The 22316-nt window shown below is 39.2% G+C and overlaps 5 protein-coding genes across 8 annotated transcripts; 1 reads left to right on the top strand and 4 right to left on the bottom strand.

The window, feature by feature from the left end:
* Positions 1 to 1447: 1447 nt before the first annotated feature.
* On the top strand, positions 1448 to 7208 carry GLR3.3 (glutamate receptor 3.3). Of its 3 annotated transcripts, XM_021428894.2 has the most exons (9): positions 1448 to 1724; positions 2072 to 2129; positions 2336 to 2672; positions 2818 to 4160; positions 4249 to 4526; positions 4995 to 5026; positions 5134 to 5540; positions 5873 to 6390; positions 6774 to 7208. In XM_021428894.2, exons 3-8 carry the CDS (start codon positions 2408 to 2410, stop codon positions 6347 to 6349), a joined length of 2802 nt encoding a protein of 933 aa, XP_021284569.1. In that variant the 5' UTR covers positions 1448 to 1724; positions 2072 to 2129; positions 2336 to 2407; the 3' UTR covers positions 6350 to 6390; positions 6774 to 7208. The 3 variants fall into 3 exon arrangements, with proteins under 3 accessions (XP_021284569.1, XP_021284568.1, XP_021284570.1); XM_021428893.2 differs by lacking the exon at positions 6774 to 7208 and having other exon boundaries at positions 5873 to 6566; XM_021428895.2 differs by lacking the exons at positions 2072 to 2129; positions 6774 to 7208 and having other exon boundaries at positions 5873 to 6566.
* Positions 7209 to 7351: 143 nt separating this feature from the next.
* On the bottom strand, positions 7352 to 9307 carry LOC110416805 (glucan endo-1,3-beta-glucosidase 12-like). Its single transcript, XM_021428899.2, has 2 exons — positions 7726 to 9307; positions 7352 to 7575 (listed from the first exon to the last, which is right to left on the bottom strand). Exons 1-2 carry the CDS (start codon positions 9077 to 9079, stop codon positions 7544 to 7546), a joined length of 1386 nt encoding a protein of 461 aa, XP_021284574.1. The 5' UTR covers positions 9080 to 9307; the 3' UTR covers positions 7352 to 7543.
* A 468-nt stretch (positions 9308 to 9775) lies between these two features.
* On the bottom strand, positions 9776 to 14375 carry LOC110416804 (serine/threonine-protein kinase/endoribonuclease IRE1b-like). 2 transcript variants are annotated; one of them, XM_021428897.2, is made up of 6 exons: positions 14116 to 14375; positions 13674 to 13908; positions 12064 to 13484; positions 11811 to 11983; positions 11356 to 11602; positions 9776 to 10973 (listed from the first exon to the last, which is right to left on the bottom strand). In XM_021428897.2, exons 1-6 carry the CDS (start codon positions 14235 to 14237, stop codon positions 10523 to 10525), a joined length of 2649 nt encoding a protein of 882 aa, XP_021284572.1. In that variant the 5' UTR covers positions 14238 to 14375; the 3' UTR covers positions 9776 to 10522. The 2 variants fall into 2 exon arrangements, with proteins under 2 accessions (XP_021284572.1, XP_021284573.1); XM_021428898.2 differs by having other exon boundaries at positions 14104 to 14236.
* Positions 14376 to 15308: 933 nt separating this feature from the next.
* Positions 15309 to 18205, bottom strand: GAPB (glyceraldehyde-3-phosphate dehydrogenase B subunit). Its single transcript, XM_021428583.1, has 9 exons — positions 18023 to 18205; positions 17832 to 17945; positions 17236 to 17397; positions 16971 to 17138; positions 16628 to 16788; positions 16457 to 16518; positions 16286 to 16335; positions 15729 to 16135; positions 15309 to 15627 (listed from the first exon to the last, which is right to left on the bottom strand). Exons 1-9 carry the CDS (start codon positions 18119 to 18121, stop codon positions 15492 to 15494), a joined length of 1359 nt encoding a protein of 452 aa, XP_021284258.1. The 5' UTR covers positions 18122 to 18205; the 3' UTR covers positions 15309 to 15491.
* An 886-nt stretch (positions 18206 to 19091) lies between these two features.
* LOC110416574 (inner membrane localized protein) lies at positions 19092 to 21770 on the bottom strand. Its single transcript, XM_021428584.2, has 5 exons — positions 21583 to 21770; positions 20259 to 20391; positions 19986 to 20082; positions 19584 to 19670; positions 19092 to 19425 (listed from the first exon to the last, which is right to left on the bottom strand). Exons 1-5 carry the CDS (start codon positions 21641 to 21643, stop codon positions 19291 to 19293), a joined length of 513 nt encoding a protein of 170 aa, XP_021284259.1. The 5' UTR covers positions 21644 to 21770; the 3' UTR covers positions 19092 to 19290.
* Positions 21771 to 22316: the final 546 nt, after the last annotated feature.

Genomic DNA, 22316 nt, shown 5'->3' with positions numbered 1-22316 from the left:
AGCGAAAATGAGGGTTGAATGTATCAGGAACCGCAGCCAATGGCTCTGGGTGGTGGCTTGGTTGATTATATAGAGGGCTCAGAAAATTAGAAGAAGATGGGATTGGGAGAATACTTATGGGACTGTGAGGATGGAAGGAACCCAAAGAAGGTAGGACCACAAGTTGCATGGCTGTTGCCTGTTAGGTTGCATGGTCGCTTTCTAAATTCTCATCCACTTTATTCCTTACTTCACCAATTCAATCGGACATTTATTTATATCATTTTTCCATCATACATATAAGATCCTCATTGATCATGCAAGCGATGTGTACGCACCATCTCTCCACATGATGCTCCTCTTTTGTTTCTTTCGCTTTCATTTTTCCTGTCCGAATACGTCAACTTGAGATTTTCTTCCCCAGGGCAAAAAACAACATTTTTTTTCCCACCTTCGCAGCAAGCCAAGGGTCCTACAACAGTTCCCATTTGTCCTGTACGGGTTAGCCCCATCCCCCCAATCATCATATCTTTTCTATTTTCAAGTGCCGGATCTTCTCACATTTGGTAAAAGATATTGGAATTGGATATGTCATAGATTGAATAATTATATTAATAAACTAATCATAATAAGACTCATTAATTTAAGTTGTGTTTCTCATGGGAAACATTGTCAACTTTGTTACGACTATACTATAAAGATGGTGCCAATTCTTTCTTCTTTCCTTTCCCCATCACTGTTTTTCATCTAACATTTTAATATTCTTAATGTTTTGATCTCCTTCACATTCATGTTTTTCTTCATATTCATATGCTTGTTTCAGGCAAAGAACAAAACTGAGCGATCCTAACCAATGATGTATGACTTTTTGACTTATGCCTAAAATATTACTTCCAAGTTCTGATGCTCGTGGAATTCGTGGCTCTTTGGTGAGTCACCACCTGCTGAATAGAAGTCAAGCGCCTCCATTCACTGTTGCATTCAGGAAAGAACAAAGGGAAATTTTTTCTTCAGCGAACACCAAATCAGGTTTTTTTTTTTTTTTGTCTTTTCTCTGAAGAGTTACCATTTTTTAGGAATGGGAATCTAACCCATCACAGTATAAGATGGGAAAAGCAGACAGCAACTGTTGGAAAATGAGTAGAGAAGTCAAGAGAGCTTATAGAGGAAGGTTTTAGTAAAGATTCCAAGTTAAATTTTCTTTCTTTTAAAGGGAAAAGGAAAACAGAGGGAAAGAGATGTTGCACCGTATGTAAGAAAAGGAAACAAATTATGTACACAAAAGGGGAGCCAATGACTTAATTACAAGAGTAGACTAAGAGTCAATCAAGATATTTATGGAGGGTGGAAATTGCTGTCAAAAACCCACTAATTGTTGTTTGTAAAAGTGAACAAAGACAAAAAAGAACGATGTCCAGTCCTGGCAAAGTACTTTAGTAATGTCTTTTGGGACAGAAAAAAATCGTGAACAGTAGGAAGCATCGCTACCTCACAAATAATTCTCAAGTCTTTGTCCAAACTGGCAAACTGGAAGAAGCCTGGAAAGTTGCTTGTACTAAACCAAGTAGAATCCCATTTCTGCATCACACGTGAATTTCCTGTTCTGAATGTTTTCTATTCGAGCCCCCAACAGCTTTTTATCTTCCTCTGTTTCTCTCTCTTCTCTCTCTTTTCCTTCCCATAGGTGTAAGGCTGGTGGTTGGTGAAGTATTCAATTCTCATTCTTAGATTTAGATTTTCAGCTGGTGAGTTTGTCATCCGGCTCTTTATAGCTTCCGGATTAATTTATTATAACTATTTATTATTATCTTTTTCCTTTGCTTTTCTTTCTTTATTTCATTTCTTGAGTTGTGAGATAAGGAACTTCACCGCATTTACTTAATGGGGTTTCGTTTTCAAGCACTCAATAATGCAAGATTTGCACTTGGCTTCATGGATGTGCTTTTCTTGATGTTTATTCTGCTCTTTATTATTGGGTTTGATTTGATCTAGGAATCTGATTCTGGTTTCCACTAACTATCATCTTGGTTTCGTTGCCTTCATATTCTTTCTTTTATCTGTCACCTTTATTCTGTTTCTACTGTCTTTTTAGGTATTATCATAGCTTCCAATCAATATATAGAAACCAAATGAGGCACTCGGGTTAGTAGGTAAGGTTTAATTGATAATTTTCTTCTTAATTATAATAGACATGGTTTTTCCTTAACAATTTTAACGCTTGATTAATCATTGAAGTTCTGTGCCCTTTCATGTTCTGTTGCTACTGAAGCTTTCTGGGTCTTGCATCTGTAACATAGTATTTGCATAATCTTTTAATTGTTTTATCTGAAACTTTTGGTTTGTGTCTCATATGTAGGGCTTCCGAATCAATTGGAGGCAGCAGTGGATACATCTTGTACCGTTCAAGTTGATTTTGCAGTTGACAAAAATGAACGCAGCCTGGTTTCTTTTGTTGCTTTCTCTCCATTTTGGAGTGTTCAAAATTGGGTACGGTAGAAATGCTTCTACAAGACCGCCTGTTGTAAATATTGGAGCAATATTTACATTTGACACTACCGTTGGAAGAGTTGCCAAGATTGCTATCAATGAAGCTGTGAAAGATGTCAACTCCAATTTAAGTATCCTCCAAGGGACAAAACTTGCTGTAACAATGCAAGATTCCAATTGCAGTGGGTTTGTTGGCATGGTCGAAGGTATTTTAGAATCCCTTATTTGCTATTTATTTGGTTTTGGTTATCTCTTGTTTTTCCTATAGAGGATGGTCGAGAATATTGTTTGAATTAATGTCTATAATTGATCCTAACAATTATGTACTCCAATTTGTGTGTTGAATAACAGCTTTGCGGTACATGGAGACTGATGTTGTTGCCATTATAGGTCCACAATGTGCTGTAGTTGCGCATATGATATCACATGTTGCAAATGAACTCCAAGTTCCTCTACTATCATTTGCAGTTACAGATCCCACCCTTTCTTCCCTTCAGTACCCTTTTTTTGTTAGGACCACTCAAAGTGATTTGTATCAAATGACTGCTGTGGCTGAGATTGTTGAACATTATGGTTGGAAGGAGGTCATTGCAATCTTTATAGATGATGATGGAGGGCGGAATGGTGTGTCAGCCTTAAATGATAAACTTGCAGAGAGGCGTTGCAGAATCTCCTACAAGGTAGGTATTCCACCAGATTCTGTAGCGCATCGGGGTGCCATCATGGATATTCTTGTTAAGGTTGCATTAATGCAATCTCGAATTATTGTCCTGCATGTAAATTCTATGATAGGTTTTAAGGTTTTCTCTGTGGCAAACTATCTTGGAATGATGGGCAATGGGTATGTGTGGATAGCTACAGATTGGCTTTCATCAGTTTTGGATTCTGAATCTCCTTTGCCTCCTGGGACTATGGACACAATGCAAGGAGTTCTAACTTTGCGCCCACACACCCCTGATTCAGATCGAAAGAGAGCCTTTTTCTCTAGGTGGAACAAGATAACTGGAGGTTCTCTGGGGTTGAACAGTTATGGGCTGTATGCTTATGATTCAGTTTGGCTGCTTGCTCATGCTCTTGATGCTTTTTTTAACCAGGGTGGGGTTATCTCATTCTCTAATGATTCTAGGATTAGCTCTGTGGCAGGCAGTACTCTCCACCTTGACGCAATGAGCATTTTTGATGATGGAATGCTCTTGCTAAAGAACATATTGCTGAGTAATTTTGTTGGTTTGACAGGTCCTCTTAAGTTTAATACAGACAGGTCACTTATTCTTCCAGCATATGATATCATTAATGTGCTTGGAACTGGGTTTCGACGGATTGGGTACTGGTCAAACTATTCTGGTTTATCCACTGTATCTCCTGAGACACTTTATGCAAGGCCACCGAACCGTTCAAGTGCGAGCCAAAAACTATACAGTGTTATTTGGCCAGGGGAGACATCGTCCAGGCCTCGTGGATGGGTTTTTCCAAACAATGGAAAGCAATTGCGAATTGGTGTTCCAAATAGGGTCAGTTATCGGGAATTTGTATCACGAGTGCAAGGAACTGATTTGTTCAAGGGATTTTGTATAGATGTATTTACGGCTGCTGTAAATTTGTTGCCATATGCTGTTCCATATAAATTTATCTCCTTTGGAGATGGTCGTGATAACCCAAGCTATACAGAGCTTGTGAATAAGATCACAACGGGTGTGAGTAGCTCTGTGACTACAATGTTAATTTGTCCTCAATAAGATTTTGTTTTTCCGGCTGCCTAATTGTCTCATTTTATTTCTGCAGGACTTTGATGCTGTTGTTGGTGACATTGCCATCGTCACAAATCGAACAAAGATAGTGGATTTTACACAGCCTTATATTTCATCTGGACTGGTTATTGTTTCTCCGTTTAAGAAACAGAACACTGGTGCTTGGGCTTTTTTGCGGCCATTCAGTCCACGTATGTGGATTGTCACAGGTTCCTTCTTTCTTGTTGTTGGAATAGTTGTGTGGATCCTGGAGCACAGGATAAATGATGATTTTAGGGGCCCACCTAAACATCAAGTTATAACCATTTTATGGTGAGTTACTAAGTTTAAAGTCTTCTTTTGATGCTGACCTAACTCATTTACGGCATTAATATGTTTGGAAGTAAGACTGTTCACATAGGGCATCTAGCCCTTGGTGTGAAGGAGTTTGTTTGTGTTGAGTTAAGAAATATCATTTTGAGTAAAATGAAAAGCAAGAGGCAAAACTTTTTCTGTCAATCTTGAAATGGCTCTGCAAAGAGAATGGATTTTTGAGTGATCTGCCAGCTTTGTGCAGCTAAAGCTAGTAACAGCACAAACATCCACCCCTCCCCTAAAGGCACACACAGTCAGTAGTTATTCCTCTATAAATAAGACTTTTTGTTCGTGTGTATATGCATGTCTCTCTAATTTATTTTCATTCTTAGAACAGGGTGTCTTGTCTTAGAAAAGTTACTTTCATGCCTTTCAGTTATATCCTGGGATATGAGATAATTTGCAGCTTGTTTGGTAACCTTGCAGGTTTAGCTTCTCAACTCTGTTTTTTGCCCACAGTAAGTGAAATTCCCACTATTATAAAAAAAAATAAAATTGTTCTTACGGCAAAGCAGGTGTGGTAATGATAAATTTGATTAAGCTGGTCACTTTATTCCTTTTGCAGGAGAGAATACTATGAGCACCCTTGGCCGTCTAGTGCTAATTATATGGCTTTTTGTGGTTTTAATAATCAACTCGAGTTACACTGCAAGTCTGACATCAATCCTCACTGTTCAGCAGTTATCTTCTCCGATTAAAGGAATTGAAAGCTTGATAAAAAGTGATGAGCCTATTGGATTTCAAGTTGGTTCTTTTGCCGAACATTATCTAAGCCAGGAACTTAACATATCTAGATCTAGGCTTGTTGCCCTTGGGTCACCTGAAGCATATGCTTCTGCGCTCAAACTTGGTCCTGGAAAAGGAGGTGTTGCTGCTGTGGTTGATGAACGTCCATATATTGAACTTTTTCTCTCGAGCCAGTGCTCATTCAGGATTGTAGGTCAAGAATTTACCAAAAGTGGCTGGGGTTTCGTGAGTATTTATTTTCTGGGTTACTTGTCTTTCTCATTTTAAGAAGTGATCATTAGGAGTACATAACATGCATATTAGCATCTCTGAACATTTTTAATTACATATACCAATTACCTACTGAATGACATCTGAAGGCAAGATTCTATCTACTGAATGAGTTAACTACATATACCAATTCAAATTTAATAAAAATTTCAATCCACCCATTTTAAATCCTTCAGATTAAAATCCAATGGGTTAGGTTTTTTTTTCACTAATGTTAGAGGCTAACATCCTTTAAGCCCCATAGCCTTCTGACTAGTTCTTCCTTTGCTTGCATAATTTCTTCCTAGGCATTTCCTCGAGACTCTCCCTTGGCAGTTGATATGTCAACTGCAATTCTAGCACTTGCTGAGAATGGTGATCTGCAGCGGATACGTGACAAGTGGCTTATGCAAAGCACTTGTAGTTTAGAGAGTACAGAGATAGAATCAAACCGACTTCATCTGTCAAGCTTCTGGGGCCTTTTCCTTATATGTGGGATTGCTTGCTTCATTGCTCTCTTCATATATTTTCTGCAGATATTGCGACAGTTACGCAGCGTTCCCCCTCCTGAATCTGCTTCAAGTGGTCAGGGTAGCTCACGTTCTGGAGGGCTTCAGAGGTTTTTCTCGCTAATGGATGAGAAAGAAGACCAATCAAAAAGTGGGCAGAAGAGAAGGAAAGTAGAAAAATCGTTATCTGACAATGATGGGGATGATGAGTTGGGGAGGAAACCCGGGAGGAGAGAAACAGAAATGACCAGGAGCGATCTAAACTCAAGCAATTAATTCAGTTCATTCGTTGGACATACCTAGCTGTGCCATTTCATGTGAGTCACATTCCAAACTCTACTTTAAAGCACCGTAATTGTTTATATGTGTTCAAAGCTTGTTTCTGTAGGAATATATTAGAAGTACGGTTTCGCCACTGGATTTTATTTCAAACACGTCCATTCATTCTGATGATTATGTAAACCCATTGTTGAATATATCAATATTTTAGCCAGTCGTCCTTGTATAAGTTGCAATTCAATTATCAACATATAAATACATGCTTCCAACTTGGTTCTGTGTTTATATCATAATTCATACACAAACTTAGGATTTCAAAACTTGTTTCTTGCCATGGTATGTTTATGGTCAGATGATCAGGATAAAAATGCGCATGCTTTTCCTCTTTCCATGTTAATCCTTTCTGTGTCTTATGTTCCAGGTGATCTACTTTCATTATGTGCATGTCCTCAGCCATTGAATGATTACTTTTATAGGCTAAACGCAATAAGGACAGAGATATTCCTTAATGCAAGTTGAATAGAAAGCTTCGACTAATTCAGTAGACGAAACTTGGATTTCATTTAGTTCCTTCGTCCCTAGCGCATACTGGCAAGGAAACCACTTTCGCCATCATACCTCTTAAAACAACGAGAGGATGTTAGAGAATTCTAACAAAGCTTTATTAGCCTGCCATAACCATTAATGTCTTAATGGATTCATGATGATAACGTGGACGCTCTATCCTCGGAGGCATAAAAAATCCTTTGCTCCGGAGTCCGGACAAAGGGTATGTGGAAATTCTGGGTCTGGCTCAGGATTCATGAGGACCCTATGACCCATTGTCTCAGTCCCCCAGACGGGTCCACAGGCCAAGCCAAGATTCCCGCCCGAAGAAAGAGGAAGAGCTTTTTCAAGTGGAAAAAGCCTTTAATTGTGGCAGCACTGAGCTTTAACCATGTGCAAATGTCATCCCTTGCTCCGTAAAAAGACCCTTTCCCACACCCTTTTACAAACAAATCGATCAAATATTCAAAGTTCCTTCAGAAATTCAATCAATTTGTTTTTCGGCGGCCCACTAGACCAAAACTCATTTCATGAAAGTGAACTTATCTCACATTCTAACATTGCTTGAATTTCAAATCAACAATACTAGCAATCAGTACAAAGAGAGCTGTCAACCACATATAGCATTTGCCGTTGCTTTGTGAATCACTGTTGAGGATAGCGGCATGTCCCATAACCTAACCAAGAAAGCGAAACAAAAAGAAAAAATAAGATGGTATTAATTTAGAGAAACTAATTCACAGGCATGCCTTGAAACTATCACTTTAAGTCAATGGGAAAAACGGAAAGATTATCTGAAAAGTGTTGCTGTGTTTCTATGAACTTACTTGGATCACTGAAGGTGACAAGCCCGGTACCCTTGAAATCGCAGTTCCAATAATTCCTTCCGTGCATCTGATAGTAAGCATTCATGGCATAAGATGCATGAGCATGAAGCTTGTCGGGTTGAAAACAATTACCATTTTCATAAACTTCCCTGCAGTCCACTCCTCCAGGGCCGCAGCAGAAATCCAACACAGCCTGAAGCACTTTCTCATCTGCGTGTGGCTTAGCCACGCACCAAACTGACGGACCCCTTGCTCCACTGGTTGACATCTTCTCAAATGCACCCCCATTGCTGCAAAATTGGCAGCTCAAGTCCACATCGTACACCTTAGACCCATCCCCGTTGAAAATCCCAAAATTCCTCTCACTGGCACCCCCTTGTTTCTTGTTCTCATTAAACAAAGCAAACACAAATATCTCTATCTTATCCTTTGGCTTCATTGGCGTCCCTTTATTAGACTGCGCTCGTTCAATCAACCTGGTATTGTACGTCTTTGCATGATCCGGAGTAGCTGCAGTGTCTCCGGGATCTCCTTTTGAGGGCCACCCAGATTCTGACACTGTAATCTCTATAGACATATTACCAAACCCAACAGCATTGATAGCTGACCTAACAGCATCAATCTGCGCCTCCAACATATTATGATACAGGTAACCCTTAGGGTCATGGACCCCTGTCGAATTCCCTAGCAATGCGTACTCTATATCAACTGTGCTGGGGTTATCCCTATACGCAAAATAAGGATAGGCATTGACCATGAAAGGAGCACCAGTATCAGCCAAAAACCCAATTATAGAGCTCATGGTGGAAAGAAGCTTGGTGGCAAAGGTTGAAGCTGAGGGTGGGAATGAGGAAGCAAGAACCGCCATGCTATGTGGGGTGCTGACCTTGATCTTACGGTCCAGACCACGTTTTAATAACACGGCATGTAAGTTCTGCATGGCTTGGACCAGTGCATCAGGGTCCAGATGTTCATCTGTGGTTAAATACTCGTTGCCTACACAGATGGCTACGATGGAAGTGGCTGGTATGAAGGGCACCACACGACTCGCGAACCACTCGTCTGTTGCGGCCACGTCCTTGCTGATGTTTGCGACGTGGTAGTTTTCAACGGCAACAATAAGGTCTATTCCGGTGTTGGAGAAGGCTTCAAGGATTTCAGGGTTGGTGTCATAGATTTTAACTTTATCTATAAGCGTGGATTGGAGGAGCTGGGCTACTTTCTTCGGAGAAGGGAGGTTGTTTCCTATAGTACCATAGTTAATACCAACGCTAGAAACGTAAGATAATGGGTTGAGAATGAGGAAGAGGAGGAGGAGGAGCGGCAGGACATGGATGAGGTAGAGAGGAGCCATTAATCCTGGTTCCAAGGGGTGTTGAGTGACTGCTTTTGTTGCTAATGAAGTGAAGATATCTACTGTTTACTGGCATGAAATGCCACTGGTTTTCAAAACAATTACACTACAGGTTTTACACTAGCAGTAGTACTTAATGCTGGTACTATGCAATAGCTGGAGCAGGTAGCTTTTTGATTTCCTTTCGTGCGCTCCCACGGAAATTTGGACCATGTATGCCAGAATATGTTGGGATAGAAGAGAGGCAAATTTCAAACGAGGATCAGCGTTTTCCACTTTTCTACTGATCAGTGGGTCCCCGTTTGAGTGGCTGATGGTAAAGGTCTCATTGGGATCCAACCATATAGCTAGTATCCTGGAAACAATGTGTTTCCACTTTCCAGGTCTGAAACACCTCTCAGGATCAAGTTTACCTTCCTACTAACACAAGATAATTCTGTAAACTAATATCAAATTTCTAAATAACAATACAAAAAAGAAAAGAAAAGAAAAACAGAGAGAGAAATGAAGCCAGAGTTGATCTTTTGACCACTCGAACTCTCTAAAGTCTGAATCAACTTCAATTGATGGACTCGCAATTTTCTACTCCTTTAGCTGTCACCCTTTAAAAAAAACAAAAAGCCCAGCGTCAGGGAAAAAAAAGTTAAAAGCCTGCGTTTATTTCTCCAAAGTAAAATCTCATGAATCAACTCTCTGTTAGATTAAGATAATCAAAGGTATATTTATGGTTTGTCGGATTAACCCAATATATACAAACTGCTTCATCACGGGCTGAGGAATTCTACAAGAATCTTTACAACTGGCCATTAAAATTTCATGAAGAAGAACACTCATGCTACAAGTGGGAGCAGTATTTTTTGTTTGGATTTGAAGTTATGGACAAATTAGCAAGGTAGTTCACCTGGACTGGACTGGCTCTCTTCTTCCAGCTTATACTTTTACCATAACTGGCAGAATATTCTATTACGCACGGACTGTGACCAAAGGATCGTTTTGTAATAGCACTTTGAACTTAGTACTTAAAGCAGGGTTATCTAACTCCCGACTCCCAGGATCTCCAGACTTCGGAAGGCACAACAAAATCCTCGTCTTGGTAAAAGAAAAAAAAATCCAACAAAATCCTTCAGAGAAGACACAGGAAATGTGTGAGCTTTGGGTATTTCATCCATTAGGTAAGTTCTTAATACGTTCAGACTTGCATCTCAGTTCTCCCTCTCTCTCTCGTTAAAGTTTTTGAAGTTAGAAGACCTCTTCCTTGCCTGCTGTAGTAGGCAAACTTAGCACATTGCTCAGCTGTGAAAATATAGCTACCAACTAAAGTAGACAAAGGAACCAATTAACAGCAGCAGTCATCCACCTGAAATATGATACAATTTCTATTTACAGATGTTAAAATTCTTGTATAAGAAGAACAGCAGTCAGCTGGAGATGTACAAATCACACTTAGATCAGATTGCTCTTTATATATTTCTGGAAGAATTTCTCCTCTTTGCAGTACTTATAGAGTACCTTATAAACCTCAATCAAGAGTTTTGGAAATCGACTGTAGAAATAGCTATCAAATCCTTCTGGAATTGGACCCAATAATTCTTGGATTTCTTGAGGAAGTTCCCTGTAGTGGTTAAACTTGTTCCTTATTACCCGCAACAGGTCACGAACACTATCGAACTTATATCTCCTATACCGACCAATGTTATTAAGGAATGCAGTTTCCATCTTTTCATCCCATTTCCCACCCAAAGCCACTGTTGCAGTACTTTCTAGTGCATTTAATAGAGCTGATTCATTCTCCCTGTCTTCCAATTCAACCCGATCACTAGCCTCTCGAAGAAACGAAAGTCTCACCTCAGAACTCCAAAACAACGGATGATGCAAAACATCCTGTGCCTTTGGCCTGCAACATGTCGCAAGCAATGTCATTAAAGAAGAGATAATGTGTACAAGTCCCAGGTACATCGTTACAATTACATTTTAAGTATTTAGCAATAGATCAACCTAAAAGGTTTCCTCTAATACCAAGCTCACAAGAACAGAAAGACAAGAAATAAACAACTCTGCAGGGGCTATAAGCATATAATCAGCACAAGTAACTTCCTAATAAGACAGCAGAAAATTTTTCAACCTGTAACAGTTCAGGATGCACTTCACATGCCTGTATACGTGCAGGTGGATAAGAAGAGCTGTGCCAAGGTATGAAGCCCAAGTACATTCAAGGATTGCATAATAATAGGATCATCAACATTTGGTGCAAACTCAGAGTGAGGATAATGAATTACCTCATTTCTGGGTTGGGATCCAAGAGATGAGAGAAAAGATCCATTGCTTCTGGTATAGTCTCTATTAAGAAGAGGTCCTTTCGATCATTCACAATATTTACATCACGTTCAATACTATCCCCATAAGCGTGTTTACCACCAGTGATGCAAAAAAATAGAACACAGCCTAAACTAAATAAATCCACAGCTCGTGTTTGGCGTCCTTGACGAAGTTGTTCAGGTGCTTGCCAACCTGAACTCCCATAACCTACATTGAGGAGCAATATAGAGAATTAAATCACTCAAATCTTTAAGTAAGCAATGTATACTGAAAATATAGCATCATAGCTGGATCATCAGTCAAAATAATCAACATTTTCCAGGTAGGTTCCTCCAATCCTGCCAAAAGAACACCACGGAAATGCATGATCTAAGTGTTGCAGAAACCTACCAGATAAAATGATCAAGAAGCTTACCAGTAGCACTTCGGGTTAAAGAAGACATGTCCCCAATCAAGCGCTTGCTAATGCCCATGTCTGAAAGCTTGGCACATAGGGATCTCTCCTTGATTATCAAAACATTTTGAGGCTTTAGATCTCGATGTATGATACCAAGTTCATGTAAATGGGCAAGCCCAGAGACTATATCTCTGCATAAATGATAACAGTGTCAAATTCAGATCAGTCACACACAAACAGGCACATACACAGTAAAGGATATGCAACTTACCCCATCAATTTCAATAAGTGGGGCGAAGGGCACCCATTAGGCTTCCAAAGTTCAATATCCTTGTTATTTTCCATCACAGTACGTAATTGAAAATTATACTCATTGAATAATTTTGAATCTTCATCCTTGTCAATTGTTTGAATTTGAAAAGATTTGGAGTATACATAGATCAGGTCGTTCAAGCTACAAGTACAACGCTCTAGAGAGAGATAAACAAAATCCTGATCAAACTCTACCCCATACCAGCGAACAATATTTGGGTGTTGATCAGAAGCGATAAGATTCTGGATCTCTTTCAAAGCCACATCATGATGAGTCTGCACAAGACGTTTAACAGCTACTGGACGGCCATCATAAATCCCCTCAAGCACAATGGTACCATTGCTTCCTTTAGCTATTTCTTTGTTGGAAACAAGTAACTTACCAATTCTACGACCATCAACAAGATTGCTAAAGGTCAGCAATGATTTGCCTTCATTCTCTTCCATATATGGAAGCCTGTTGGTGTTTCCGACTGTATTCTCCTCTGGGACAAGTTTCTTCCTTTTCTCATTTTTGGTAGTGTTCTTACCATTCCCAGATCTCTTAGGTTTTTTCTTTTTATGTGCTACCACTTGCAATTTAAATTCCTGATCTTGCTTACTCCCTTTACCCTGTCTTAAGCGGTAAAAGGCTAAGCCTATGATAGTCAACATGGTAGCAAGGACAGTGATGAAATATTTTATGCTGGATCCCGCCATCATTTCAGCAGACCTCCTCGTGATGTTCATATTACTATCATCCAACATAAGAGGGTTTTCCATCTCAGAAGCTGGCAAAGCAAGCCATGGTTTATCACTAGGAAGAGCCAGTGGGAATATATCAGCGGGTGGCAAGCGAGGATTTTGATTTGAAGCTGGCAAAGGGATTATTCCATCTAGCCAGTCAAAGACAGGGAGAGACTCCAACAATTTGTGATCACGAATTTGGATAACAACAGGCTTCATCTTACAAGGCAATTGCAACTCAGAATCGCGCATGTAGTCTACAGATAATTTATTTTCTGACCCTAGACATCTAAGCTCAGCATCAATTTTGGCAAATGCTACATTCCATAATACTTCACCAGAGTTTGGAGAATAATACTGCAGCACATAATCTGTCCTCATGATGTAGACAAGCTGCTGAACTGTTGTTGAGTTAACAGGACCAAACTCCATCAGTGCTTCAGCATCCTTTGTCCAAAGAACTGTCTTTCCTGCATCATTCTGAACATCTAGTGTAGAAGGAGGATCATCTAACCTATAAGTTTGAACAATTCTTCCAGAGTTAGCATCAACAAGGTATACAGTGGTCTTCTTTACTCCCAAAGTGATCCCTCCATCCTCTGCTATGTAGGGTGTTCTTCTAACATATTCTTCAGCGCTCAGTTCAAGTTTTTTCTAGATTGCAAAACAATGAGATAACAAGACATTATTACCGTAGATGGAAATGATGAAACAACACATATCCACAGGACCTACCATGTTACTCAATCAGTCAAATACATACTTATTAGACCATATTGACTAGGAAATCCCAAAATTAGTACACACAACTTTAAGAAAGAGACGTAGGGTGAGTTTTGGTACCAATCTTCCTCGGCGCCAGCTATGGACATAGAGTTGCAAATCTTCCCCACAATCGACAAACAAGTCACCGTTTGGCCCAGATGCATTAAGCTTATCGTTATCGTGGTCATGGAAGGCCTGATATGATGAATAAATCGGTCTTCCTGATGCAATTGACCAGTGAACTTTCCTTGATACTCTGTCCATTAAATGCATTGTTCCGTCCAGAGTAACCACCACTGCAATATCATCGTCACTAAATAAAAACACCAAAAACAATTATTAGAACTGGTTTTAGGCTTCTAAGCTAAATCCAGATAGCTCGCTGCAGCTATCATACATGGACGGAACCAATTAACGTGCAATCCAGCAAAATTCGTAACAGTAAAATAAAAAAGACTTTTTTTTTTTGTTATTGATCCCATATGCAGAGCAAGTTTAAGGAGCGAACTTTGCTACTTACGGAGAGGGCGGCAGGAAATGACTGGAAAGAGAGGTTTGGGAGATCTCCGAGCAGAAGCAGCCGCGTATTGATGGAGAAACTAGGATCATTAACAGCAAAAGGAATATCGCAGATCGTCTCATTTCTTGCCAGATTGGCAACTTATGACAAAATTTCCGATCTTTATGTGTAGTTTTGGAAATGCGAATTTTAGGGTTTTCGATTTGGGAGATTTTGCTTAATGCCGCAATCAAAGGGAATCAGCCAATCGGGCCTTGCCTTCTTTTCTATCCAGTCCTCCACCTCTTCCGTTTGTTGGATTTGACACTCTGGGTCCTGTCTGGAACCAATGATATCGTGACAAGTCAGCATAGTCAACGAACATGTCCAACCAAACTAGGTGGCTAGTGGCTACGGCTACTATTTTCAATCCAGAAGGGGCAAAAAAGGATTTTTTTTTTTTTTGCTTTTTCCCCGCTTTTCTTTAGTTATTTGCGTTTTTACCCTACTGCAATTAAAATTTCCTGCAAAATAACAACAAAATGAAAAAAAAAAAAGATTTAAATACTTCATATAACAGCAAAACCATCCTTCTTTGTTAATCATATGAAAGGCTACATTTTTATTTCTGATTTTTTTAATTAAAAAATGGCAACTACGTGGAGCATAAGTAAGAGTGTTATTCAGTCTTCTAAACATGTTTAATGGAAAACAGAAAATTCCATCCTGCAGACAAGCTGAGACTCCCATCATGCATTACTGGAATGGAGTTCATAGAATAACCTGTTGTCCATTCGGGACTTCGGATTATGGTTTGGTCGCTTCTCCTCTTCATTTTAAACACACAAGGGTTGGGGTTTTTGAGTTTTTGCTTCGTCTTCTTCCAACTGGTTACCTAATCCATGTCTATTATCAGGTTGGTTGGGACATCCTGGAGTGCCAGGTTTAACTGGTTAGTGGTTGCCTAGTCGAGGTATGCATGGGATGGAGTAAAACATTGCATGGGGAGAAGACAAGATTTGTCATTCCCGAGTCTCAAAATTGCGTGCGCTTCATTAATTCCCATAAAGCCTCTGTCATTACTCTTCAATCGTCATTGTTTGTACGAGGTTTTAACCTCGGATTTAGAAATTAGAAGGTCAAAGAAACGGGGCTTGCAATTCACACAAGGAGCCGATTCTCCCACGTTTCTCATCCATAGCTACAAGTACAAGTTAATCCAAAGATTATTGCAGCTTTTGACGGCTGCATTGAAATGTTATTTGACAAATTCTGTTCATGTCACTCAGCTGTCATTACAAAATGAGCATAATTTTGTTAACATGAACATCGAAAAACCATGGCCACTATACCTTATCAGCCGGAAAACAAGAAGGAAAAATGAAAATTGCAACAATTTAAGCTTCATAAACTTTGCACTCCTCGTCAGCTGGGTTTGTCTTGCAGAAATCCTCCAGGGGGTCAGCACTTCCTGCTGCAGGCAGGCTTGGCCACTTGCTTGCCACTAAGTGTGCCAAGTCAACGACCCTTTGGCTGCAAATAAGAAATGCGAACAGCACAACGGTTATTAGTTGCATGATCGAAAGATGTAGCTCTCATTTTTTAACTACTTAGACTGCTTGCTTGAAGCTCACCTGTAACCCCATTCATTGTCATACCAGGCCACCACCTTGACCATGTCATCTCCCATGACCATGGTCAATGAAGAGTCAATGGTGGAAGAAACATCAGAGCACCTGAAGTCCACTGAGACAAGAGGAACGTCACACACGTCCAATACGCCCTTCAATGGCCCCTCAGCTGCCTTTCTGAAGGCAGCGTTCACATCTTCAGCGGTAATACCCTTCTTCTCAACATTCACAACAAGGTCAACAACTGATACATTGGGTGTTGGCACACGGAGTGCAATACCGTTGAGCTTGCCTTTGAGCTGGGGAAGCACAAGAGAGACAGCCTTGGCAGCACCTGTGCTTGTTGGTACAATGTTCAATGCTGCAGCCCTGGCTCTTCTCAAGTCACGGTGTGAAGCATCCAAGAGCCTCTGGACAATCCACCAGCAATAATTTAGTTTTCTTTTTTTTGCTGAAGCAATTTATTTAACATATAACCTATCATAAAACCATAACTAATTGTCGGGAATATATGACTTTTGAGTTCATCAGTAGAGCCTTTGATTAATTAGTGTGATTACCTGGTCACCGGTGTAAGAGTGGGTGGTTGTCATAGTTCCCTTCACAATTCCTGCAAATCAGTTTTGGTATAGTCAAAGAAAAGAAAACTTCAACCTGTAATCACAGGCTATATTAAAAGAAGTCCATCTCCAAATGTTTAAGTTGTGAAATGATATATGAACAATGCTTACCAAATTCTTCATCCATGACTTTCACAAAAGGAGCCAAGCAATTTGTGGTGCATGAAGCATTGCTACAAGCACAAAACAGCAATCAAATTCTAACCCACTAGAACAATACAGAAATGGAAATGATTATCCATGACCGCTTTATTGGCAGGGGACTCTTTCTTCAGAACTGACCTTATGATGTTTGAGACCTCGTGGTCATAATCCCCTTCATTAACTCCAACAACATAGGTTGGAATGTCTGCACCTTTGGCTGGAGCGGTTATGATAACTTTCTTGGCACCAGCTTGTATGTGCTTTCCAGCTCCAGGGCCATCTACAAAGACTCCTGTTCCCTGTAGAATGCACCTCAAATTATTCAATAATCGATCTAATACTCTTAACAATTAGGTCAACTAGATCACAGGAGATCAGGTATAAATTGTATGGTGTATCCATGCTTTGAAATTCTTTATGGTTGTGATACCAATCATTCTTTGGTGGCAAAAATCTCAGAGCATTAAGTGCAAGGACCTACCTCGATAACAATGTCAATGCCAAATTCAGCCCAAGGAAGCTTGAGAGGGTCCCTGTTGGAGACAACCTTGATGGGCTTACCATCAACACTGATGGTTTCATTGTTAACTATTTTCACATCAGCCTTGAAAGTTCCCAACATTGAATCATATTTCAGCAAGTGTGAAGCCTGTGTTTTACATTGTATGTCATTGGTTAATAAATGATATTAATCAAACCTCATAGGTTAACTCCTAAAAAGCATGTGGCAAGTCACAGTTACTTACATTCTTTACACCACCACTGTCATTTACAACAACCACGTCTAGGGGTGAGTTCTCCCTACCATGCCAGCATCGGAGGAAGTTCCTACCAATGCGTCCAAATCCATTGATTGCAACCTTCAGTTTGGCAACTGTTTCTCCCCTAACAGGAGTTGATCCTCCAGTCTAAATTTCAAAGCAGTTTCAAGTTATCAGCAACATATAAGAATTAAGAATGAGGTGCTTTGAAGAAAAATAAATTAATACATAGATTCCTATTAGTTTTTCTGTTGGTTATCTAATGGTGAACTACATAATCAAGCTTTTTGTTGAAAATGAAGCCCATGCAACCTGACGATGTTGGAGAAAGTATTAATAGCTTGGCAAATTACTTGGTGAAGCATCAGAATTCAGTACTTTTGGACACACCTAAGTCAAGCTTAAGCAAAGACTACCAAGAGCCTATGGACCTAGAGATCCATAACGTTGAATATTATCCAATGAAACATTGCTTTGCTGACGACGAGCAACAAAACAATAAGCAATTCTTATCTCTACAAATGAAGAGATTTAGAACGACGTAAACAACTCGAAAAAGAAACCGTGAAACAATGAATGACCTTTGGAGTAAGTTGGGCAGCCACCACATCGAAAAAGGATGCTTCTCCAACATTCTTGGCAAAGGTCACACGTGAGCTGGATCGAAGCCCAGAGAATTCAGCAACTTCCAGTCTCTGCACAACAAAGCTGAGAGTAAATATCCCAGAAGCAAAAGAGCAACAAAACTACATGCCAACAGAAAAAGAGAGACCTTGGTGGAGCATTGAGTGGGGAAAGAGTGAGTGCTCTTAGATGGGAGCCTGGTGCTGGCTGGGATTCTTGAAGGAGCTAGAGCTGCGTGAGTGGCCATGGCTCTTGGCTGCCAGTAAAACTAAACGATCAACTTCCCCCAGTATCATTTATACAGTTGAATTTGTTGTTTCAGTTAATATACTATTGTTCAACGTCCTCTAAGCATATAAATTATGGTTGAAAGTGAATTAAAGGAATATGTGGTGAATATGGCCTATGCAGATAAACATGTGATAAGATACATGTTCGAGAACTCAGCTCATGATTTGAGCCACAGCTCCTTCATCCATTCTTATTTTTACTAAACTGCCCTTGCACTGTTTTCAGAATGACCAAGTTTAATCACCACAAACAAATACGTATCGCACGTAATGCGTTCTGAATTCAAGAGAGAAAGGCCCCAGGCTCAATGGGAATATGGGACCCGAACAACAGATTTTTACAAGCAGTTTTCTGGCTATTAGGACATCATTTCTGCTGGTGGTGAAGATTCAAAGGAAATTTAATATCTGTCATTTCACGTTTCAAAGGATAGTTAATCATTTTGAGGCTAACAACAAGACGAGTAAAACCCACAACTAGGTTCTTAACCAGCAGAAGTAGGTCATTCTTTCTGATCATACGTACATGACTGAGAAAGAGAGGAACATTCTATTTCCGAACAAAGAGATTAGAGATGAGAATTACTTCAGCTCTAAAGCCCTTAACGCCAGCCAAGCCTGAGCTGGGAAGGAGCTAAAATGGTAGGGATGAAGAGCCAGTGACATGGGACTAAGATGGAACAATGCAAATTCATACATTTATTCTCATCAAGAGTACATTTTTCCTGAAGCAAATATGTCCATTTCAGTGTACCCAATGTAGAATTTCTCCCAAACACCAAATGATACATCAAATGCGAGAGATGTTGAGAAAGAAAATATTTATTTGAAGATAGATTGTTCCAATTGTTCTAAGTAGTAGCAAATTAAGTTTTAGAAAACCAACTTGTCCAAGCAGGAAACGCCTCAATTGTTACTCTTTGGAACTTGGCACAAAACTTGAGCATCTTTACCACCATGTATGGCAAAATATATGTATTCATCTATTTGTGCAACAACCACAACACATCCAAAAGAGAGAGTTACACTGTTCACCAAGAAAACAGGAAAACTACAATAATGCACCTATTATTTCTTAACATGGATAACAAGACCAGTTAAACCGCAATGTGAATAGCAAGGCAATTCATATGGCGGCTTCAATTTCATCGGAGTTCACAGCAACTCCATTTGGGGGATCTTCAGTTCGGAGCTGAGCAGAAACATCATCAATAGCAGAGTTCAGCTGAGCAATCTTCTCGGTCAGAACCTTCCTTGTTTTCTGCAGAACAAAGGCCAGCTACTATCATTCAGTTTTTAAACATATAAACTTTAAGGAAAACATGATAAATGCTGGTGCTTTAGACGTTAAAGCACACATTATTCAGGCCATTCCATATTCCTTAGAAGGCAATACTTCTGAAAAGAGTAAGTGCTCACCTCCAAAGCTTTTTCTTCATCATATATGAATTTAGGCAGTTTCTTCATTAGATCCTTCCTATCAGCTCCAGCTAGTGCCTTGCTGATCTATAGAAGGCAAACAGGAGAAGTATTTCAGTAGTTGCAGATGACCATCATATAAGTCATGAAAATGAAAAGTACGGCACTATGAATAGCCAAACACATAATAGTTCCTCAATTAAGGACTGTAGTTCCAATCATCTAAAAGGGAAAAATCAGGAATGATAAAGTTACTTAAGACTGGAACTATAGATGTGAAGTGCAACCTGTTGATAAATATATGGGGGTATTTTACTTGATCAAAATTGACAAACATACATAGTGGAGAAACAAGGGGATATTTTATTACAATGTTACATCCATTTGCAAAGGTAATTTCACCTGAGGAGCAAATACACATCCAAGTGCACCAACCACGAGTCCTCCCAAAACAAAACCTCCAACAAAAATGCTTGCACTGCTTGGCCTACCACCATCACTGTAAGAACAAAAGCAGCATAGACTTCCATTGAGTACTTAGGTAATATTAAATGTTAAAGTTCCCAACAGAACATCCAAATAGTTGCTAGGGCTTTTGTTAAAAGCTCCCAGTTAAAGGATTATGAACAAGTGCTAACATGCATTCTTCCACTTCAAAATTTTCAAAGATGATACCTGTATGAAGCTTGAACCGTGAGTGGCCTTCTAGAGGTAGAAAGGTGCAGTTTGCCTACATGATTAGAATTGAATAACAAGTTGGTAGGGCTGGCACTCCCAAAGCTCTGGTCCGCTGGCTTTAGATGAGAGCCTAGAAAAACAAATTTGGCAGAAAAAAGTAATGAACAGTCTTTAAAAACTGGACAGATGGTATACTTGCAAATGCACAGAAATACAGCATTGGAGTAGACATTTGATAGAAATTAGGATAATGTCTACCTATTTTGTGTTTTGTGTACAACAAAGAGCAAAGATAAACATCTTCCAAGTTCAAAGGATAGAATTGAGCATCATGATGATGCTATGATCTAGCAAATTCTGAAATCAGAAATCAGAATTAATGCTAAACTGCGATTCTTGCTGCAAACGATTTAAAGTGCTGAACTAAAATGAAAAATAATGACCATTTCTCTTTTTCTTCCACTTACTGTCAATTATTGCCCTCAGGTTTAATGACAAACCAAATAAAAAATTTCCAAAAATATGCTAAGAAATATAAGAAATTAAAACACAGACAATTTTTATTGATCTAAGTGAGTAGCAATCTAAAATTTGCCTCATTGGAGAGGTCTAAGAACAAAAGCTGGCGCATAACTCTGGTAAAGGAAAATAGACAATCATTTAGATGAAAACAGTAAGTTTGATAAAAACAATTTGAAAGAAAAGGTCTGAACAATACAATTTATTGCAGCCTACAGGCCCCGATTGACCTTGTTATTAACAAAATCACAAGCTTTCATAGATAAACACGAACACCATTACACAAGACATTTCAACAGCCATAAGAATCTGCAGGACTATAATACAATTACTTTAAAATCAACACAATCAGAGGCCTACCGCAATTATTCTACGACCCACCCGCAGCTTCAATATTGACAAATGAACCAAAGTCCACGGGAGCAGCGAACATGGATTATTTTTCTTTAAATTTTCTTTCTCCATTAATATATATTTCACAGAATAAAAAACAGAAACAAGTACAGCTTTGGGCAGTGAACATAAAGACCCAGTCTTGTAAGATGAAACATGAAACAAAAACTACTACTGTAGTAATCAATCCAACTAGCTGATCGCTGCTAAAAATTTTCCACTACTGCAAAATAAATCCTATGGTTTAAACAATAAAAAGGAGAAGATTATGATGCATTAGAAGCTGAATCGCATTCCATCATAAAAAAAAGGATAAATCGTATTACTTACAATGAATTAACAGCAAAAATAAAAAAGGAAAGGAAAGGAAACAGAGATCAAGAAACGAAATGTGAAATGGGGTTATTACCAGAAGATAGTTGGATTCGAGGATTTTTTGGCAAAACCAAAGAATTTGAAAGGCTAGTCATTTTCCAAGAGTGGAGAATACAAGTGAGAGAAGCGCAAGAAAATGGGGAAGTTAAGAGTTGAGGGAACAGAAATACTCAACAACAACGAGGACAACTTGCTACTTCTGAGTTCCGAGTTCGATAATATCTATGCCTGATTCACATTTGACGGCGAAATGTAATCATGGGTCCCCTGCTCTCCTCGCCGTTCATTTCCGCCCCCTGCTGTTCTTTGGCCCAGCCCCTAACCTCATAGGTCCCGGCCCAACCAACACCATACTTGGCTACTTTCTTGACATATCAGAAAAGACTTAGCCCAATCATTTTATTCATAAAAATGGAAATCCAAATAATTAATCGATTTAATTAATTTAATTTAATTCGATTACTTCGATTTCGATATAAATCCAGTTAGAAAACTAAAAATGTATAAACAAAAGCTCTATCTCAATGACATAATTAATTATTAAAATGCAAAGCATGTTATAATAATAATTGCAAGACATATGGAGAATATTATATATATATATATGACATTAATATTGACAAGATTATGCTTGAGTTTGAGACATAAAATGTTACTAGTTTCAAGTAAAGATTTCAAAGTTGAATCGCTTTTTCCTCATGTTAATAAATTAAGGTTCCTCTTTGGATTAAAATACTGTTCTTATACTAAAAGTTAAGAACAAAAGAG

This window comes from Theobroma umbraticum, unplaced genomic scaffold, assembly GCF_002168275.2.
Source record: "Theobroma umbraticum cultivar Fairchild unplaced genomic scaffold, ASM216827v3 scaffold_51.0, whole genome shotgun sequence".
NCBI lineage: Eukaryota > Viridiplantae > Streptophyta > Magnoliopsida > Malvales > Malvaceae > Theobroma > Theobroma umbraticum.
Note: the sequence above shows the minus strand (reverse complement) of the source record. Positions and strands in the feature narration are given on the sequence as shown.